At 46.4% G+C, this 14,108-nt stretch overlaps 4 protein-coding genes across 4 annotated transcripts; 1 reads left to right on the top strand and 3 right to left on the bottom strand.

Moving 5' to 3' along the window:
* Positions 1–3,122: 3,122 nt before the first annotated feature.
* CCR75_003760 (uncharacterized protein) lies at positions 3,123–5,055 on the bottom strand. Its single transcript, XM_067961853.1, has 5 exons — positions 4,603–5,055; positions 4,313–4,532; positions 4,138–4,242; positions 3,720–4,086; positions 3,123–3,662 (listed from the first exon to the last, which is right to left on the bottom strand). The coding sequence occupies exons 1-5, from the start codon at positions 5,037–5,039 to the stop codon at positions 3,505–3,507; spliced, it is 1,287 nt and encodes a 428-aa protein (XP_067818149.1). The 5' UTR covers positions 5,040–5,055; the 3' UTR covers positions 3,123–3,504.
* A 74-nt stretch (positions 5,056–5,129) lies between these two features.
* Positions 5,130–5,896, bottom strand: CCR75_003759 (uncharacterized protein; the record flags this gene model as incomplete). The annotated part of the gene is made up of 3 exons (XM_067961852.1): positions 5,130–5,254; positions 5,337–5,444; positions 5,515–5,896. 3 exons carry the CDS (start codon positions 5,894–5,896, stop codon positions 5,130–5,132), a joined length of 615 nt encoding a protein of 204 aa, XP_067818527.1.
* Positions 5,897–5,947: 51 nt separating this feature from the next.
* On the top strand, positions 5,948–6,455 carry CCR75_003758 (uncharacterized protein; the record flags this gene model as incomplete). The annotated part of the gene is made up of 2 exons (XM_067961851.1): positions 5,948–6,107; positions 6,178–6,455. The coding sequence occupies 2 exons, from the start codon at positions 5,948–5,950 to the stop codon at positions 6,453–6,455; spliced, it is 438 nt and encodes a 145-aa protein (XP_067818526.1).
* Positions 6,456–6,627: 172 nt separating this feature from the next.
* CCR75_003757 (uncharacterized protein) lies at positions 6,628–8,502 on the bottom strand (the record flags this gene model as incomplete). The annotated part of the gene is made up of 3 exons (XM_067961850.1): positions 6,628–7,013; positions 7,079–7,241; positions 7,309–8,502. 3 exons carry the CDS (start codon positions 8,500–8,502, stop codon positions 6,628–6,630), a joined length of 1,743 nt encoding a protein of 580 aa, XP_067818184.1.
* Between the last annotated feature and the right edge of the window lie 5,606 nt (positions 8,503–14,108).

Below are 14,108 nucleotides of genomic sequence, written 5' to 3'. Positions count from 1 at the left end.
GTCGCACGGGAATTACTAAGTCCCTGTAGCATGACTAGCCACTCCCATAGCATACCGCTTGGGGTGCTTACTGCTGTGAACGGGATATCCTGTTCACGCATAAGGATCTGATAGATCCCATCCATCAGATCCATTGACGAAAACATAGTACTCTTTGAAATACCATCAATGATTGTGTCTTTTCTTGGTATCGGCGTTTGAGCCGGTACAGTTGACCGAATATCGGCACGTACTTGTCATCTGTGACAAGTTCGCAGATCTACTTATCTTTGCCACTACGTAGATCACGCAAGTTCTAGCGTTGGCAATCGTATTATTCCGAACTTAGCTTCGAAGGCGCTATCAGATCAAATGTGTAAGCGCCTACACTTGATCCGTTGTTTACTTAGACATTTAATGTCTCAGTTTCCTCTTGGGAACTTGTTTCCAAAGGTACCTGGAAACCTTTGACCACAGGTTTATAGGGACTTATTCCCACAGATTCTTCGGGACTCATCCCCTCAAGTTTTATGTGGGGTGTATCCTCCCCAACTGCCTCTAGCAGTGGTTGCGCAACCACAGCGAGATCCTCTTCGATCAACTCCAGTTAATCTAGGACTTTCTCACTGACTCTTATAGACAGGCGTTTCCAAAATTCTTGAATGTTTCTTTTTCTAAAGCAAATATCCTTGTTTCGTACTACTCATCTTATTCGAGTGGTATAATTTCGATGCTGCCTGTGCTCGTGCACAGCCGTCGGTATCTAACTTCACAGTTGAATGGGTTGTCACACTGAGGTCTTGTGCAGTTGTGCAAACGACCTAGCCTTAAATAAGGCCATCGCCCTCACTCGTAGGACATCCACGCGCCTGTGGATGCTCCAATACGTTCACCAGATGATCATTTGATGAACGAAAGGCCGACATCGTCACGGCGTGATGCTGCCAGCTTTTGCATCGTCTGTACTTTCTGAGCCATGGTGATCCAAGGATGACATCAAATTTGTCATTCAAATTCAGTACAATGAAATCATCATCAGGCTTTTAAACTTTAACGTGTATTGGATGCACACTACACGTTTCTTTACTGTTGCAGATGCGCCTGTTGCTAGGCGTACTGTCATCCTATCGACCTCAATGAATTTGAGTATGCGATCTTCTAGCGATTGGCCTCGAATGAAATTATTTGACGCCCCACAATCGACTAGGGATTTTAATGGCAATTTATTTGCAATTACAACTGTTAAGGTGATGAGGTTAACTTCAGCACCTGTGACAGTTTCACACAACGTTTGCATATGAGGAGCCACTTTTTTCAAAAGGCCTGCAAATTCTTTTGACGTTGCTGGATCAGTAGGGCTCTCGCACTTACTGACCCCCGACCGTTTTTCTTACGTTCCGCGTCCTCCGCTGTTCCTAGCGGGAGGTCGATCGTTTCGCTCAGTGTTTCTAGGCACTGGGTGTGCTCATAAGCGTGATGGTCCGTCTTTAAACGACGATTGCATTATTCCAATCGTAACTGATCGAGATTTCTCGCTCTCCAAATACGAGAGGTCCATTAGTTCGAGACCTCCGTTTTCTTGTCGTCTACGTGGACGATAGGCTGTCAGAGTGGACGAAAGCCTGTCTCAGGCTAAAGTACTCCTGTTACGCTATAGAAATCGCTTGGTCGAGCGACTCTAGTTCAAGCCGGAACAGGTGAGTCTTAACAGGACCATCTGCAATACCTTCATTATACACAGTTACCTGTGTTTGTTCATCAATTTGATGCTCACTATACAACTTTCTAGGTATCGTGTATGCTGGGCATAATATTGATAATCATCACACATTCCCTGCTTCAAATCCAGGAGCTCGGCTCTAGCCCTGAACTCGGCACGTGGCGGCTCAAATGTTTGCCTGAGCCGAGTCTTAAAGATCTCATACGACCCAAAAGCTAATGGGTCGTGAAGCTTGAGACTTAAGGCTCAAAAGTTGGCACGCCCGGCTAAGTTGGACATGCCATCATCATTGGTGCGGCGAGTTTTAATGGCGTCGTCTAATTTGACGAACCAGCTTAAAACGGAGGCGCTTTCGACTGCCTTAAACTTAGAAAATTCTATCTTTAAGCTATCGGTCGACGCGTCGGCCCGCTAGCAGCATGTGAATGCTGCTGTCTCAACAGTATCAACTGTTAAGCATCCTGTTTTCTCAACACCTCTGCGGGTTGAGAACCTTGCTGGTCAAGCAAGGCTACTTTTTCGTGGGTGCCGTCGAGTTCAAGCTGTATGAACTCGGATATTGTCGCATGCTATTTATCTGTGTTTAGAGTGAACAGCATGGCTCCAACGGCTGGCCCACCTAAGACCGGACTCATGCGTTCGATCGTCTCCATTCAAAGGGACTCAAGGGGTGGACCTTTCACGCGTGCGTGATAGCCTTCTTGAGAGGCTTGAAATCTCCCTTTTTCTTTATCTAACATGTCCTTGATGGAAGAAACGTGCTGGCCGTCGAACGGACCAAAAAGTGCTATCAAGTGTAACGGGGCATCTTTCGCTGATACTGCTTCAATTCTACCCAACCTGCACTGACAACAATGAAGTGAGGTGCCTCGATACTTCACGTTTACTGGCGTACAGAGGAAGTATTTAAGTAGCTAAGAAGTTTTAGCTACTAGAGGTCAGTATTAAGGCTTTATTATAGGAAAAACGTAAAACTGTTTTAATATATTAAGTTTCTTCGTAACGATCTTCTATCTACTGACTTCAATATATCAATATCAAACTATGCATAGCGCCTCATTACGCACCAGCTAGTAACGATGAGCGGTGTTGATTCAAACTTAGGTCAACTAATCAAAAGAAAATTTGTCTTGTTGCCTTAATATTACCGAATTTGGTAAAATTGGAATTATCAAGTAAAAAAATATCAAATGATAATAAATTTGTACTTCTTTATTATTTATATCTTATAGGAACTAATATTCATGTAACGGACACCCCATCACACCGCCGACATACTTACAAAGGCATTGGCTGCGCCAATGATTGAATTAAAAAAAATGATTGAAATCGACGACAGAGCAAGGATCAATTTTCTTGTCAGGACAGTGTTGACAAGGAGAGTTTTGAAAGGCATGTCGATGTTTTAAGAATGTGGTACGAGTCATTTTTAAATATTAAATTAGCGTCGAGCAACTTTTGGAGCTTCAATTATATTGCCACAAAGATTCGATAGCTAGCATTCTTAATTTCATGTCGACAATTTGGCTGATGAAAGGAAAAAAATCTCTATCAGTATCGGCGACTTAACTATGAATAAAGTAAGACCAAATTTTAGCTTTCTTTGAATCTGCGTTCGCAATCCAAATCTAATTGATAAAATTTCGTAGTGGGGTCGTCCATACAAAGTAACATTTCGATCATAACAAAGTGAGGATAAAACGGCTTGTATACATGACGAACCTTTGACAAGAGCTGCCAAGAGCAGCTCAAGTGCTGACTAATTCTTAAAATCAATCTTAGCAGCTACGCGATTTCATCGACAGCTACTCGACCTGGACAATGAAGTTCTTGCGTCGACCGATGCGAAGCATTAATAACTTGTCGTCAAAAATATGTAATGACTCAACGCGGAGCTTCTCACATTCCACACGCTTGCTGTTGAGGTAAACGCCTCCACCATTGATCAGACGACGAAACTCAGCTGGACAATAGTCAGATTTCAAAAATTACATTTATCACAAGTAAATACCACTCGTACCTTTTGACGTGGCCGCGCCTATTCGCACGGCAAGGTCCACCAAAGTGTGATCTACAACTTCAGTGCGGAAAAGTGTAATCGTTGGTGTGTCTCTAGCCATGCGAAGCATATCTTCAGCGCTTAAAGTATCTTTTTTAACTCGATAAAGCAACTCGGTAGCATTCAAGGCAGATTTCAATGCCGCTCGACCGTGAATCATTGCAGTGATATCTTCAGCCAGAACCCTCTGAGCAGCGCGCTTTTCAGGAGTCTTGACGTGCTCAGCTACAATTTCGCAAATTTCGTCGAGTTCTCTGAATGTAAAACTTTTTAGTAATTTTTCAACATCCCGGTCATCTGAGCGGAGAAAGAATTGGTAGAAGTCAAGCTATAAAAGCATTAAAATACATTAACTACAATAGGCGTGTGAGAAGCTTACAACTGATGTCTTCTCTTTATCCAGCCAAATGGCGTTACCGGCAGACTTTCCGTATTTGTCTCCGGTAGCAGTCGTGAGCAAATTAAAAGTCGCTCCATACACCTCCTGCTCCAAATAATTTTCACGTAACTACCGTGAATAGCTCACATAATAAGCAAAAGAAAAAATAACTTACTTTGCCCGTGCTCTTGCGAACGAGTTCTATGCCTGAGGCGATGTTGCCCCACTGGTCACTCCCCCCAATCTGCGCGACACAGCCATACGTTTTGTACAAATGCAGAAAATCGTAAGCCTGGAAAAGCTGGTATGAAAACTCGAGAAAACTAATGCCCTGGTCCGTTTGTAAACGTTTCTTTACGCTGTCACGTTGAAGCATCGCATTGACGCGAAAGTGGCTGCGACAACAGGAGCACCACGGCAGCCATCATTATCAAGATTAGGACTAGATGGATTGCCGATTCGCACCGGCCAATATCCCGCATCCACGTGACCGCCGACATTTTTGTGTGCCAGTCTGCGTTATTGCACACGATGGCGCCAGTCTTGGGGTCGTCGAAGTCAACCACTGCCGATAAACCCTTCATGATCTGCTGCACATTGCGGATAACTTTGTCATCAGACATAAGCACGCGCTCCTCGGACTTTCCGCTTGGGTCTCCAATCATACCAGTGGCTCCACCGACAAGCAGAATTGGGCGCACGCCTGCGCGCTGGAAGTGGCGCAGTGCTATGCCCTGAAGTAAGTTGCCGAGGTGCAGCGAATCAGATGTCGGATCAAAACCACAATAGATGGCAGGTATGTGCGATCCCTGTATCATCTTATCAATACTTGCACCAGCATCCTTATGTGTCAGAGCAGCCAGCATACCGCGCTGTCGAAGCGTGGCAAGGGCTCTGCTCATGATTTGAAAATAAATGACAGATGTTGCACGAATGTCATATTACTACTATATTAAAAAAAAATCTAGCAGCAAGGACTTTGTCCCTGCTTCCTACAAGATGCGCCGCACTTCGAGCGTACGGCGCAGGAATGATATTTGCGCCAAAGAAACAATTACCAGCACAAACATCTCGACAAGCGTCCACCAAGCAACTCGATTGTGGGTGCTCGTGATCACTAAAAGCGGTTTAAAATACTTTGTCAGCAATGCAGGATGGTTGATAGCACTTTTAGCATATTAAAATGCCACTCAGCTTACGTTGATTGTGGTGGCTCGTAATGGCTTTCATAAAAGCCTGCGTATCTTTAACCGTGTCGAGGTTTACACTCAGCTCATACACCAAATCTTCTAGCTCTTGCACATGCTCTGCAGCCAGTATTAAATTAAATCATGCGATAAGACACCGATTATCGATTAGCTTTCGGCAGTACTCAACTAATTTTTGTGGCATCTGCGTTGGACAGCACTTCGTGATTCGGGTCATCCGCGTGGAAAGAGAAACCGATGACGACGTCTCCGACTGGCGAATGGTCGTTTTTGAAGCAGGCCGAATAAATTCCACTCTTCTCAATGGGGCTAACGTACCTACCTGACGTGCCCTTGTGCGTGTAAAGTATCTGGTCTCTGTCGACCATAAGCTCTGTCTCCAGCTCGTCAGCCACGCCGCGCAGCGCTTCATAATTTAGTGAAATACCGTGCTTATAGCTCTCTACATCAACGTAAAAGCACTCAGAGGTACCAGACGTAATCGTCGCCTGCAAAGCAGTAGAGACGAGCGGCACTATCGAAGCTGTCAGCGCTCGGAAGAAAAACATCATTGCAGATCAAATTGTGTGTTTTACATAAAGACCTTCAAGCCTGAAGTGACGATGCAAGCCGCGCGACGTCAGCTCGACCGTCTTTTTGCAGTTCACATGGTCATCGCGGTGGTGACGGGTGCGCTCTGCTTCTTGACTTCGCATTCGGTTATGACTCTGATGCTTGGATATGAAAACACGCATTTGGCGCACGAATTTGTACGACTTTACGGTGCGTCAACGAGCTACCACTCTATGCTGCTATTTTCTGTGTATAACGCTTGAAGTTGCTCATTTTTAAGGTGCGCTTACGCTAGCGCAGGGGTGGATGGTTTGGCGCTCGCGACTAGTAAGCGACGCGCTCATCCGCCGTACATTTTGCCAGGCATACTGTATCTGCTTTTTGCTGCAGTCGGTGACGCTGCTTCGAGCGCAGATTGCGTCGCCTGAAAGCCACTCTATGCTGCATTGGGTCAACATTTTGCTTCTCGGTGCATTAGGTTGTGCTTACGGCTACTTTCTCCTCTTTAAGACTATTAAAGCGTTCGAGCTGCCAGGCATCGATATGGGTTCTCTATAGCTAAGTTACGATGAAGAAAAAGCCGACTGTAATTTGCCAGTTTTATCTTTTCCAGACTTTTCTACACTTAAATCGACGTGTGTGATTATTTAAGTATCAAGCGAGTCATCAGACGTACCAGATTGTGCATGGGTCAGTTAGCAGAAAATAGCAGGAAAGTAGCGAATTCCGATTAATTAGGAGTGGCAATTACATTCTCCTCAGACGTACAAGTGTGTGCAGGAGCGCTGGCAGATACTATTCTGAATGCTGAACCTTCAGTGGCGCCGATAGCAGATGGTTCACTTGCTCCCAGTTGCACATGAGATGGAGAGATCTTGCGCACTTTTCTCACTTGCAGCACATTGACCGTAGGAGTAGCAGCGTTTTGTACCAAAGTTTGGGATACACGTATGCTATCATCTGCAGATGTAGAATTCTGTTTGCCTGTTGCAACTTTTGTCGGAGTAAGATCTTTTAAAGCGACTTGACCCTGAATTTGACTTTTAGCTTTTTTACGCGCTTTCTTTGGCGTCGCAAACATTCGCCGCATCTTGTTATCGTTAACTGCAATTTGGTCTTAAAAATTAACAGCAACACAATGATGGTTATTTCTCAGAAATAAATAATGGATAATATCCAACCTGTACGTAATAGACGGGTACCAAAGAAACCGTCTTCAAATTGAATTAACGAGATGTAGCCGTCCGTAGATGAAACGCATAGTGTCTGGCCATCTGCAGTCCAAGCGGCGTCTGTCAAGTCTGCGTAATGAAGGCCTTTAATCGTGCATATTGGATGAGGTTGCTATAATAACATTACAAGCGCCCGTAAGTCACATAATAAAGTCGCTAAACGAAACCCGGTACATTACCTGAGTGTCGTAAATGACGACTGCGTCAAGCGTTAAAACGACAAAGACGGAGCGGTGCTTAGTCTTAAAAAGATTATTAACCGGATAATCTCCACTCTGGCGACGCAATTCGTACATCACTGGACTGCAGCGGACGGCAAGTGATGCTTTCTCCTGTCCAGGCAAGTGTAACGTTGGCTGGCAAAAATTTCCCCGTGAAAATGCGTATACTGTATTTACAGGAGACGCTGACTCGCTCGAGCGATATAATCCAGTAGGCATCAAAACGTAAGATCCATCAGGTGTCCACGACAATCGTCGCGCGAATGCAGGACATGTGTCATCTAAGAACATCCGGTGCTTGAGTGCTGCTGCAGCTTTCCTGGCTGCGTCTCCGACAGCCATCTCTGCATCTTCGGCTTCAGCAACCTTGTCATCCTTTGCTATTGGTGTCATAATTATCGACACGTGCTTTTCTGAAAATTCTCGAGTCTTTATAGTCTGAATGCACATGAATTTACGTCCCTGCTTCTTTCCGTTGGGCCGGGTCGCCGCTTCAAAGCCACTAAGCGAGTAGACTCTACACGTGCGGTCGTTGCTCGCCGTCACAATAAACTCGTTCAGCGGGTCCCACGCCACACCCTGTACGTATTGCGCGTGGTCTTTGCGTCGCTCAGCGACCTCACCCTTCTCGACGTCCCAAATGACGCAGCGATTGTCGACTGACGACGACGCGAGAAATGCTGAATCAGGAGACCACGATAGGTCTGTTATGTCACCTCTATGGCCCAAAGACAAGATCGTACGATCAACAGCACTTAATGACGAAATTTGGCCCCATCGCCAATCATCTCCCGCTGTCTTGGGCTTTGTCCACAGAATGATGGAAGTATCATCACTGGCTGACGCCAGGTATGTTCCATTTGGCGAAAAGCGCACGCAATTTATACTACGATCATGACCTGAGAGGCTAAAAATAAATTCAAGTGCAACATCTTCCTTGTTATGAGTGTCCTCGAGGCAGCCTATCCGCCACAATTTAATCTCCTTGTCCGCGCCACCCGTGGCCAATATTGGCTTGTCAGTTAGGCTAATTTTTCCTGCTTTCTGAATTAGGAAGTCTAGTGAAAGGACAGCCTCATTCAGTCCTGTAGGCCCGCAGTGCAGTCGGATCTCGGGCGTTTCCACGCGCACTGGGGGCGCTGACTTGGCCATTTATTGTAATGCACGCCACTGTTACGGCATTAGCTAAGTACGGGGTCACTTTGTGCACCACACCTAAGTGGCAGGACTAATTACTTTACATAAAGTAATTGACCATCCCGTTAAGTGCACAAAGTGGACTTAGTGGGTTTGTATAAATTTAGAGCAACTTTAGCCCATTACAGCCAACAAAGAAATTACCTAAGCACGGGTTGAAGAAACCCTTGCGCATGTGATGCACATAAGTGCATTCACATTGGAAGGGATGACGGCTAGCGTCATCCGTAAGCCGAGGTATTCAGATAATACGCTCGGCACGTAGCGGTGCACATCTACAGAGATGGCATCTATTGATTGCTTGAAACGTATGTATATTTTTTTCGATTGGATAAAAACTAGTCTTATTAACTACTTCCTAGTGAACAAGTGCGTACGTGAACCGGGTTACCGCTTCCGTGAAATCACTTGTACTAGGGTTCTTAGTTCGTTGGGTGCGTGCGCTTAGGCACCCACCAACTACCTCACTGTGCTTGAAGGTGTGTGCGTAGTAGTAGAGTGTGGCTGCTATGGTAGCGCCCGCCTACACTTAATAGCACCAGTAGTCCTTCCCACGACCCGTCTCTCTGAGCGTGTCAGTGAAGATGAGCCTCAATATTGATTGGGCTCATTTCCCCCATCTCTCCGATCATCATCGGGAGTTGGCTGAGCACATGGTGCAGGGACTTGGTGAACAAGCCCTGGCCAGGCTCTTGAGTTGTCCTTCTGAGCAACACGTTGCTCAGTTTAAGGAAGGCGTTCGTGCTCGGACAGCGGAAAGTCGCGTCCGAGGCGCCGAGTTATGCTGCGGCGGAGTCTGTCTCAGACTCAGGATGAGCTGAGGCGTGAGCAGGCTCGGAGCAATTCTCTCAACAGGACTGTTGAGATGCTCTCCGCCCGACCGCATCAGCTGAGGCCCATTCGGATGGACCCGGACGTTAAGGCGATCCTTTCATGGGCGATCTTTACGACCAAGAATCGCGCCATGTATCAGCCGCCGAATGACGAGGCGTTGCTTCAGGCGCGCTTCTTTGGGGGGGGGCGACAGGCAAGTGATTTTTGGTAGAATGTATGCGGGAGATAGCTGTCGGCGTTCATTTGTGTGGGTCCGATACCGGAACACTTAAGTGCCCACGTTTATGAACGGATTACGGCACGGCCAATCGCGACAGCCTCTTTTTAGAAAAGAGCCGTCGACGATGGAAGAGGAAATCCAAATTGCCTCAGTTGTGGAGCAATCGTTCAACAGTGCCTCGGCGACTGCTTAGTATAAGCCGTCGGCCGAGAGGTCGGATGTTAAATTGTGTCTTTTCGAAAAGCAATCGGTATATTCAAGTTAAAGATGGTACAATATCGAAAAGATATATAGAGGGAGTCGACCTCCCCACATAGCTCTCCGACCTTCTGAGTGCGTAAAGCAACAGGAGGGTGGTGGACTGTGCATGCGTTCAATAAACTGAACGCTGCAACGGTACCGGCTAAAACGCCGATACCAGGAAAAGACGTAATCATTGATGTATATCAAAGAATACTATCTTTTCGTCAATGGATCTAATGGATGGATTCTTTCAGATCCTTATGCGTGAACAGAATATCCCGTTCACAGCAGTAAGCACCCCAAGCGGAATGATATGGGTGTGGCTAGTTATACCACAGGGACTTAGTAATGCCCCTGCGACATTTAACAAATGCGTAATTAATCTGTTGAGATCGGTGCCGGATTTCGCACCGAGCTATTTTGATGACGTCATCGTTCATAGCAGAGCCATGAACGGAAAGTCGGACGTTGAAGAACACGTACCCACGTCCAGAAGGATCTTACACTTACACGTAAGCATAAGTTGTATGCAAATCTCAACAAGTGTATATTCGCTGCAAGTGAGATACCACTTCTTGGGTGCATTGTGGGTAAACACGGTGTACGTCCGGATCCAGAAAAGATCATGGCGACCACCGATTGGCCCTTGCCAGTCAATAATAAGGGACATCGAAAGTTCCTCGGTTTAGCGGTGTGCCTGCACAAGTACCCACGCAATTATGCCGAAGTGACAGTATATTCCGCCGTGAATCTAGGGTCTCGATCTGAGACCATTCACGGGGCAATCCATCGAATCAGATTATCGTGTATCCAAAAGCCGCCAATAACCATAGCAAGTGTAGACGGACGCTTCGAAAGCGGCCTCGCACAAAATTGCGTGAGAAATACGATTGACGCGATAATCCGATTTAACCTTGTCTGGGTCTGCTCGTACACCATGTGTACCTACGATGCAGCCCAGCATAGGTATCTCGAGGCACTCCCGCAGCAGCAAGCACGAATGATTGGAGATAGCCATGCGTGAGAGATAGAAGCGCTGGTAGAAAATACGTTTTTGCGTTTGGTCAAGCGATGTACCACTTCGCACCAAATGGGTGCTATTGTTAAGATCTTTAAAAGTTAAAACATTAGTAAAGTTTTTATACTCTTGGGCCACTAGTTGCAAATTGATTTTTACAAATCACTGAGTCCCTTGATCAAAGACCCGATTAACTTAGCTTGTACGAGTCTAGGAGTTAATGCGGTTAATTTAATTTCGTAACTATTAATTTAATACTAAAAGATAATCGGCTGCTTCGTGACTATAGCCTGAGTTCGAGCGGATCCTAGAAGGTTTCATCTATCTGAACGTGGTCAGCACCTACAACCTCCACACATTTGCTCGAATCGTACAAGCTCGTAGAGAAAACGAGTCAGAAATCATAAAACCGCGTGGTTTTGAGCGTGTGGACAACTTAAAGCACTTGAGTGTTAGTTTCGTGTTGTTGACAAGTCCGATAAATCTATTTGAGTTTTTCCTTGCAATGTTTATGCGAGATCCGTCAAACACCACTTGAAACTCCTATGGAGTTGGGCAATGCAGATGTAGTCTGCTTTAAGTGCGGCAAGCGCGGACATATGATGGATCGCTGCTATGCCAGAGTCCCTGCTGGACTCCCTACCCAAAGGGTGATGGCAAGAACCAGCGTGCGAGATGCGTAAGCTCTACATCGACCACTGAGAGTTCAGGAAATGCAGGAGCGTAGTAGGGGCGGGATGCTCCACTGACGCGGACTCTGAAGCTACCCCCGAGTTCAGAGTTGTGTAGCAAATGGGTAGCATAGTCTATGAGGTCTCGAAATTTAGACCCTCAACCCTGCTGGTCTCTAGCGCTTAAGTAAGAGGCTATGATCATGTGGTGACCCTTTTTGTGGATTCGGGTGCATCCAAGAATTTTGTAAAATCGCGGTTCTAAAACAGAGATTGGTGATGTTTGAGTCGCTTTGCCAGGATGGCAAGCAAGTAGAGGCGACCGTTTGTTTAGCGAACCACGCGCTCTTAAAACCAGAGGTAGTTCAATATTGATTCGCCTTCAGCTTAAGTGACTTCTCTTGCGAAGAGAAATTCACAGTGCTAGGTTTAGAGAGTCAGTATGATCATCCTAGGCATGACATGGTTGGCAAAACACCAACCATGGATAGACTGGCGTACACGCACAGTTGCTAACTCTACGCAGGACACCGGAAAGGATGTGCTCCTGCGAGAGGCAATGCAACTGATGTCGTTTTAGACGCAGTTGAGGGTGCGTTGACGAGATGTCAAACGTCACCAGGTTCTACCCAGAGCCTGAAGCCTGGTGTAGTAAAAAGTGTACCGACGGGAAGTCAGGTGACACAAAGTCCTACCCAACTCATATAGACTGGGGTAGTGAAAAGGCTGATGACAAGTAGTCATGCGTCTAATGGCCCTGCACAGAGCCGAGAGCTTGTGAGAGTAGACAGCGACTGACAAAAAGTCAAGCGTCGCAAGAACTGGCCCAGATCCTAGAGCCTGTTGCGGTTGGAGGGGTGTATTAGCCGAGAGATAAACGTCACCCGCTTCCCGCTTCCCGGTCAAAGGTCATGGTAACTCGAAAGAAGAGTACCCGATAAATAAGGACGATCAATGGCACGTCAAAACGAGTGACCTTTTTGGATCGGTCCCAATTGAAGAGGTCGGCCTTCGAACGAGGTGTTTGAGACCGTCAAAGCCGAAACAGCGGAGGCGTCCTCAGTTGAGGTGCTCCAGCACGTCTTGAAAAATGCCGACGAAAAAGTAAAACTCCCGGAGATTGCGTGGGATCTGTTCCTGTCCAAACTTAAGGAAGGTAAGATCCACGAAATAGTCGCATTAGTTCACAGATGAGAACTTGGTGGGCTGTTTCTTGTTGTCCACAATGGACGAGAGCGTCCTCAAAACGGACAAAAAGAAACGATTCGCAGCTCAAGGCTGGGATGCTTTGATAGACAGCCCGTTCTTCTAAATTCTGTGGAAAAATCGTGATGTGTTCCTGGAAGAAGTGTCGGGCCGCCTACCGGCCGATAGGGGCATCGGGAACGAAATTGATCTCGACCTGGCCCCAAGTATTGTGTGACAAGGCAACGGCCGTAGCCGATAGAACAAGTCGATTATATCGATGAGCTCTTCGATAAGCGAGCCAAGGCGAGACATGTACGTGAGAGCAAGTCGCCTCATTACAGCCCGACCTTCTGTGTGTGTAAAGCCACAGGTGGATGGCGCCTGGTTTATAGATACAATAAGCTGAACGCGGCCACCATTCCGGCGCAAGCGCCAATCCCGCGGAAAAATGTCTTGTTGAACTCTATGGGAAAGTCAACAATCTTTTCTCGTTGGATTCAAAAAGATGGCTACTATCAGGTACTCATGAGAGAGTTCGATGTAGTCAAAACAGCAGTAAGCGCCTTAAAAGGTATGCTTTGGGAGTGGCTTGTGATGTGCCAAGGTTTCAAAAAAACACCAGCGACATTCAACCGAATGGTGGCTCACGTGATGTGTGCCTACGCGCCCCATTACTTTGACGATGTATTCGTGCATAGTGGGGTCGAGGACGGCCTGACTGAAATAGAGTAGCAAAAGCGTCAAGTAGACGCTGTGTTGCAGACTTTGGGTGACTTTTAATTGTACGTCAACTTGTTAAAGTGGGTGCTGCATCATAGGTACACATGGTGTACGAGTAGACCCAGACAAGGTAAAATCAGTAAAGGAATGGCCAATCCCACGACATGTTAAGGATTTACGCCGATTCCTTGGACTCGCTAATTATTTGCATAAATATAGCAACAATTATGCTGAGTGAACTAAGCCCTTGTCTGGCCTCCTTAGAAAGGACGCAGAATAGGTTTGGTTCAAACAACAAGAAGCTATTTTCACATCAGTGAAAAAACTCTTAAAGAGGTACCGGTATTGGCATTGCTAGACGCGGATAAAACTTTAGCGTCGTCTGCGATGCAAGCAATTTTGCAATCGGCAGCGTGCTAATGCAGAAGGATGACGACGGCGTTGGCCGTGTCATCTCTTATCAGCCCCGGCTATTAAAAGCCGCGGAACCGAATTACCCTGTGCATGTCAAAGAGCTACTTTCAATAAAGTATGTTATTGTCAAGTTTCGTGTGCACTTATTGGGCACCGAACCATTTGTGGTTTATGCGGGTCACGCATCACTGCGGGCCGCAATAAACTCACCGCACCTCTCGCCTAGAATGGCAAGATGGCTGTCATTCTTCTC

This window comes from Bremia lactucae, linkage group LG6 (assembly GCF_004359215.1).
Source record: "Bremia lactucae strain SF5 linkage group LG6, whole genome shotgun sequence".
Classification (NCBI taxonomy): Eukaryota; Oomycota; class Peronosporomycetes; order Peronosporales; family Peronosporaceae; genus Bremia; species Bremia lactucae.
The sequence above is the reverse complement of the archived record's forward strand: the minus strand, read 5'-3'. Positions and strand labels throughout refer to the sequence as shown.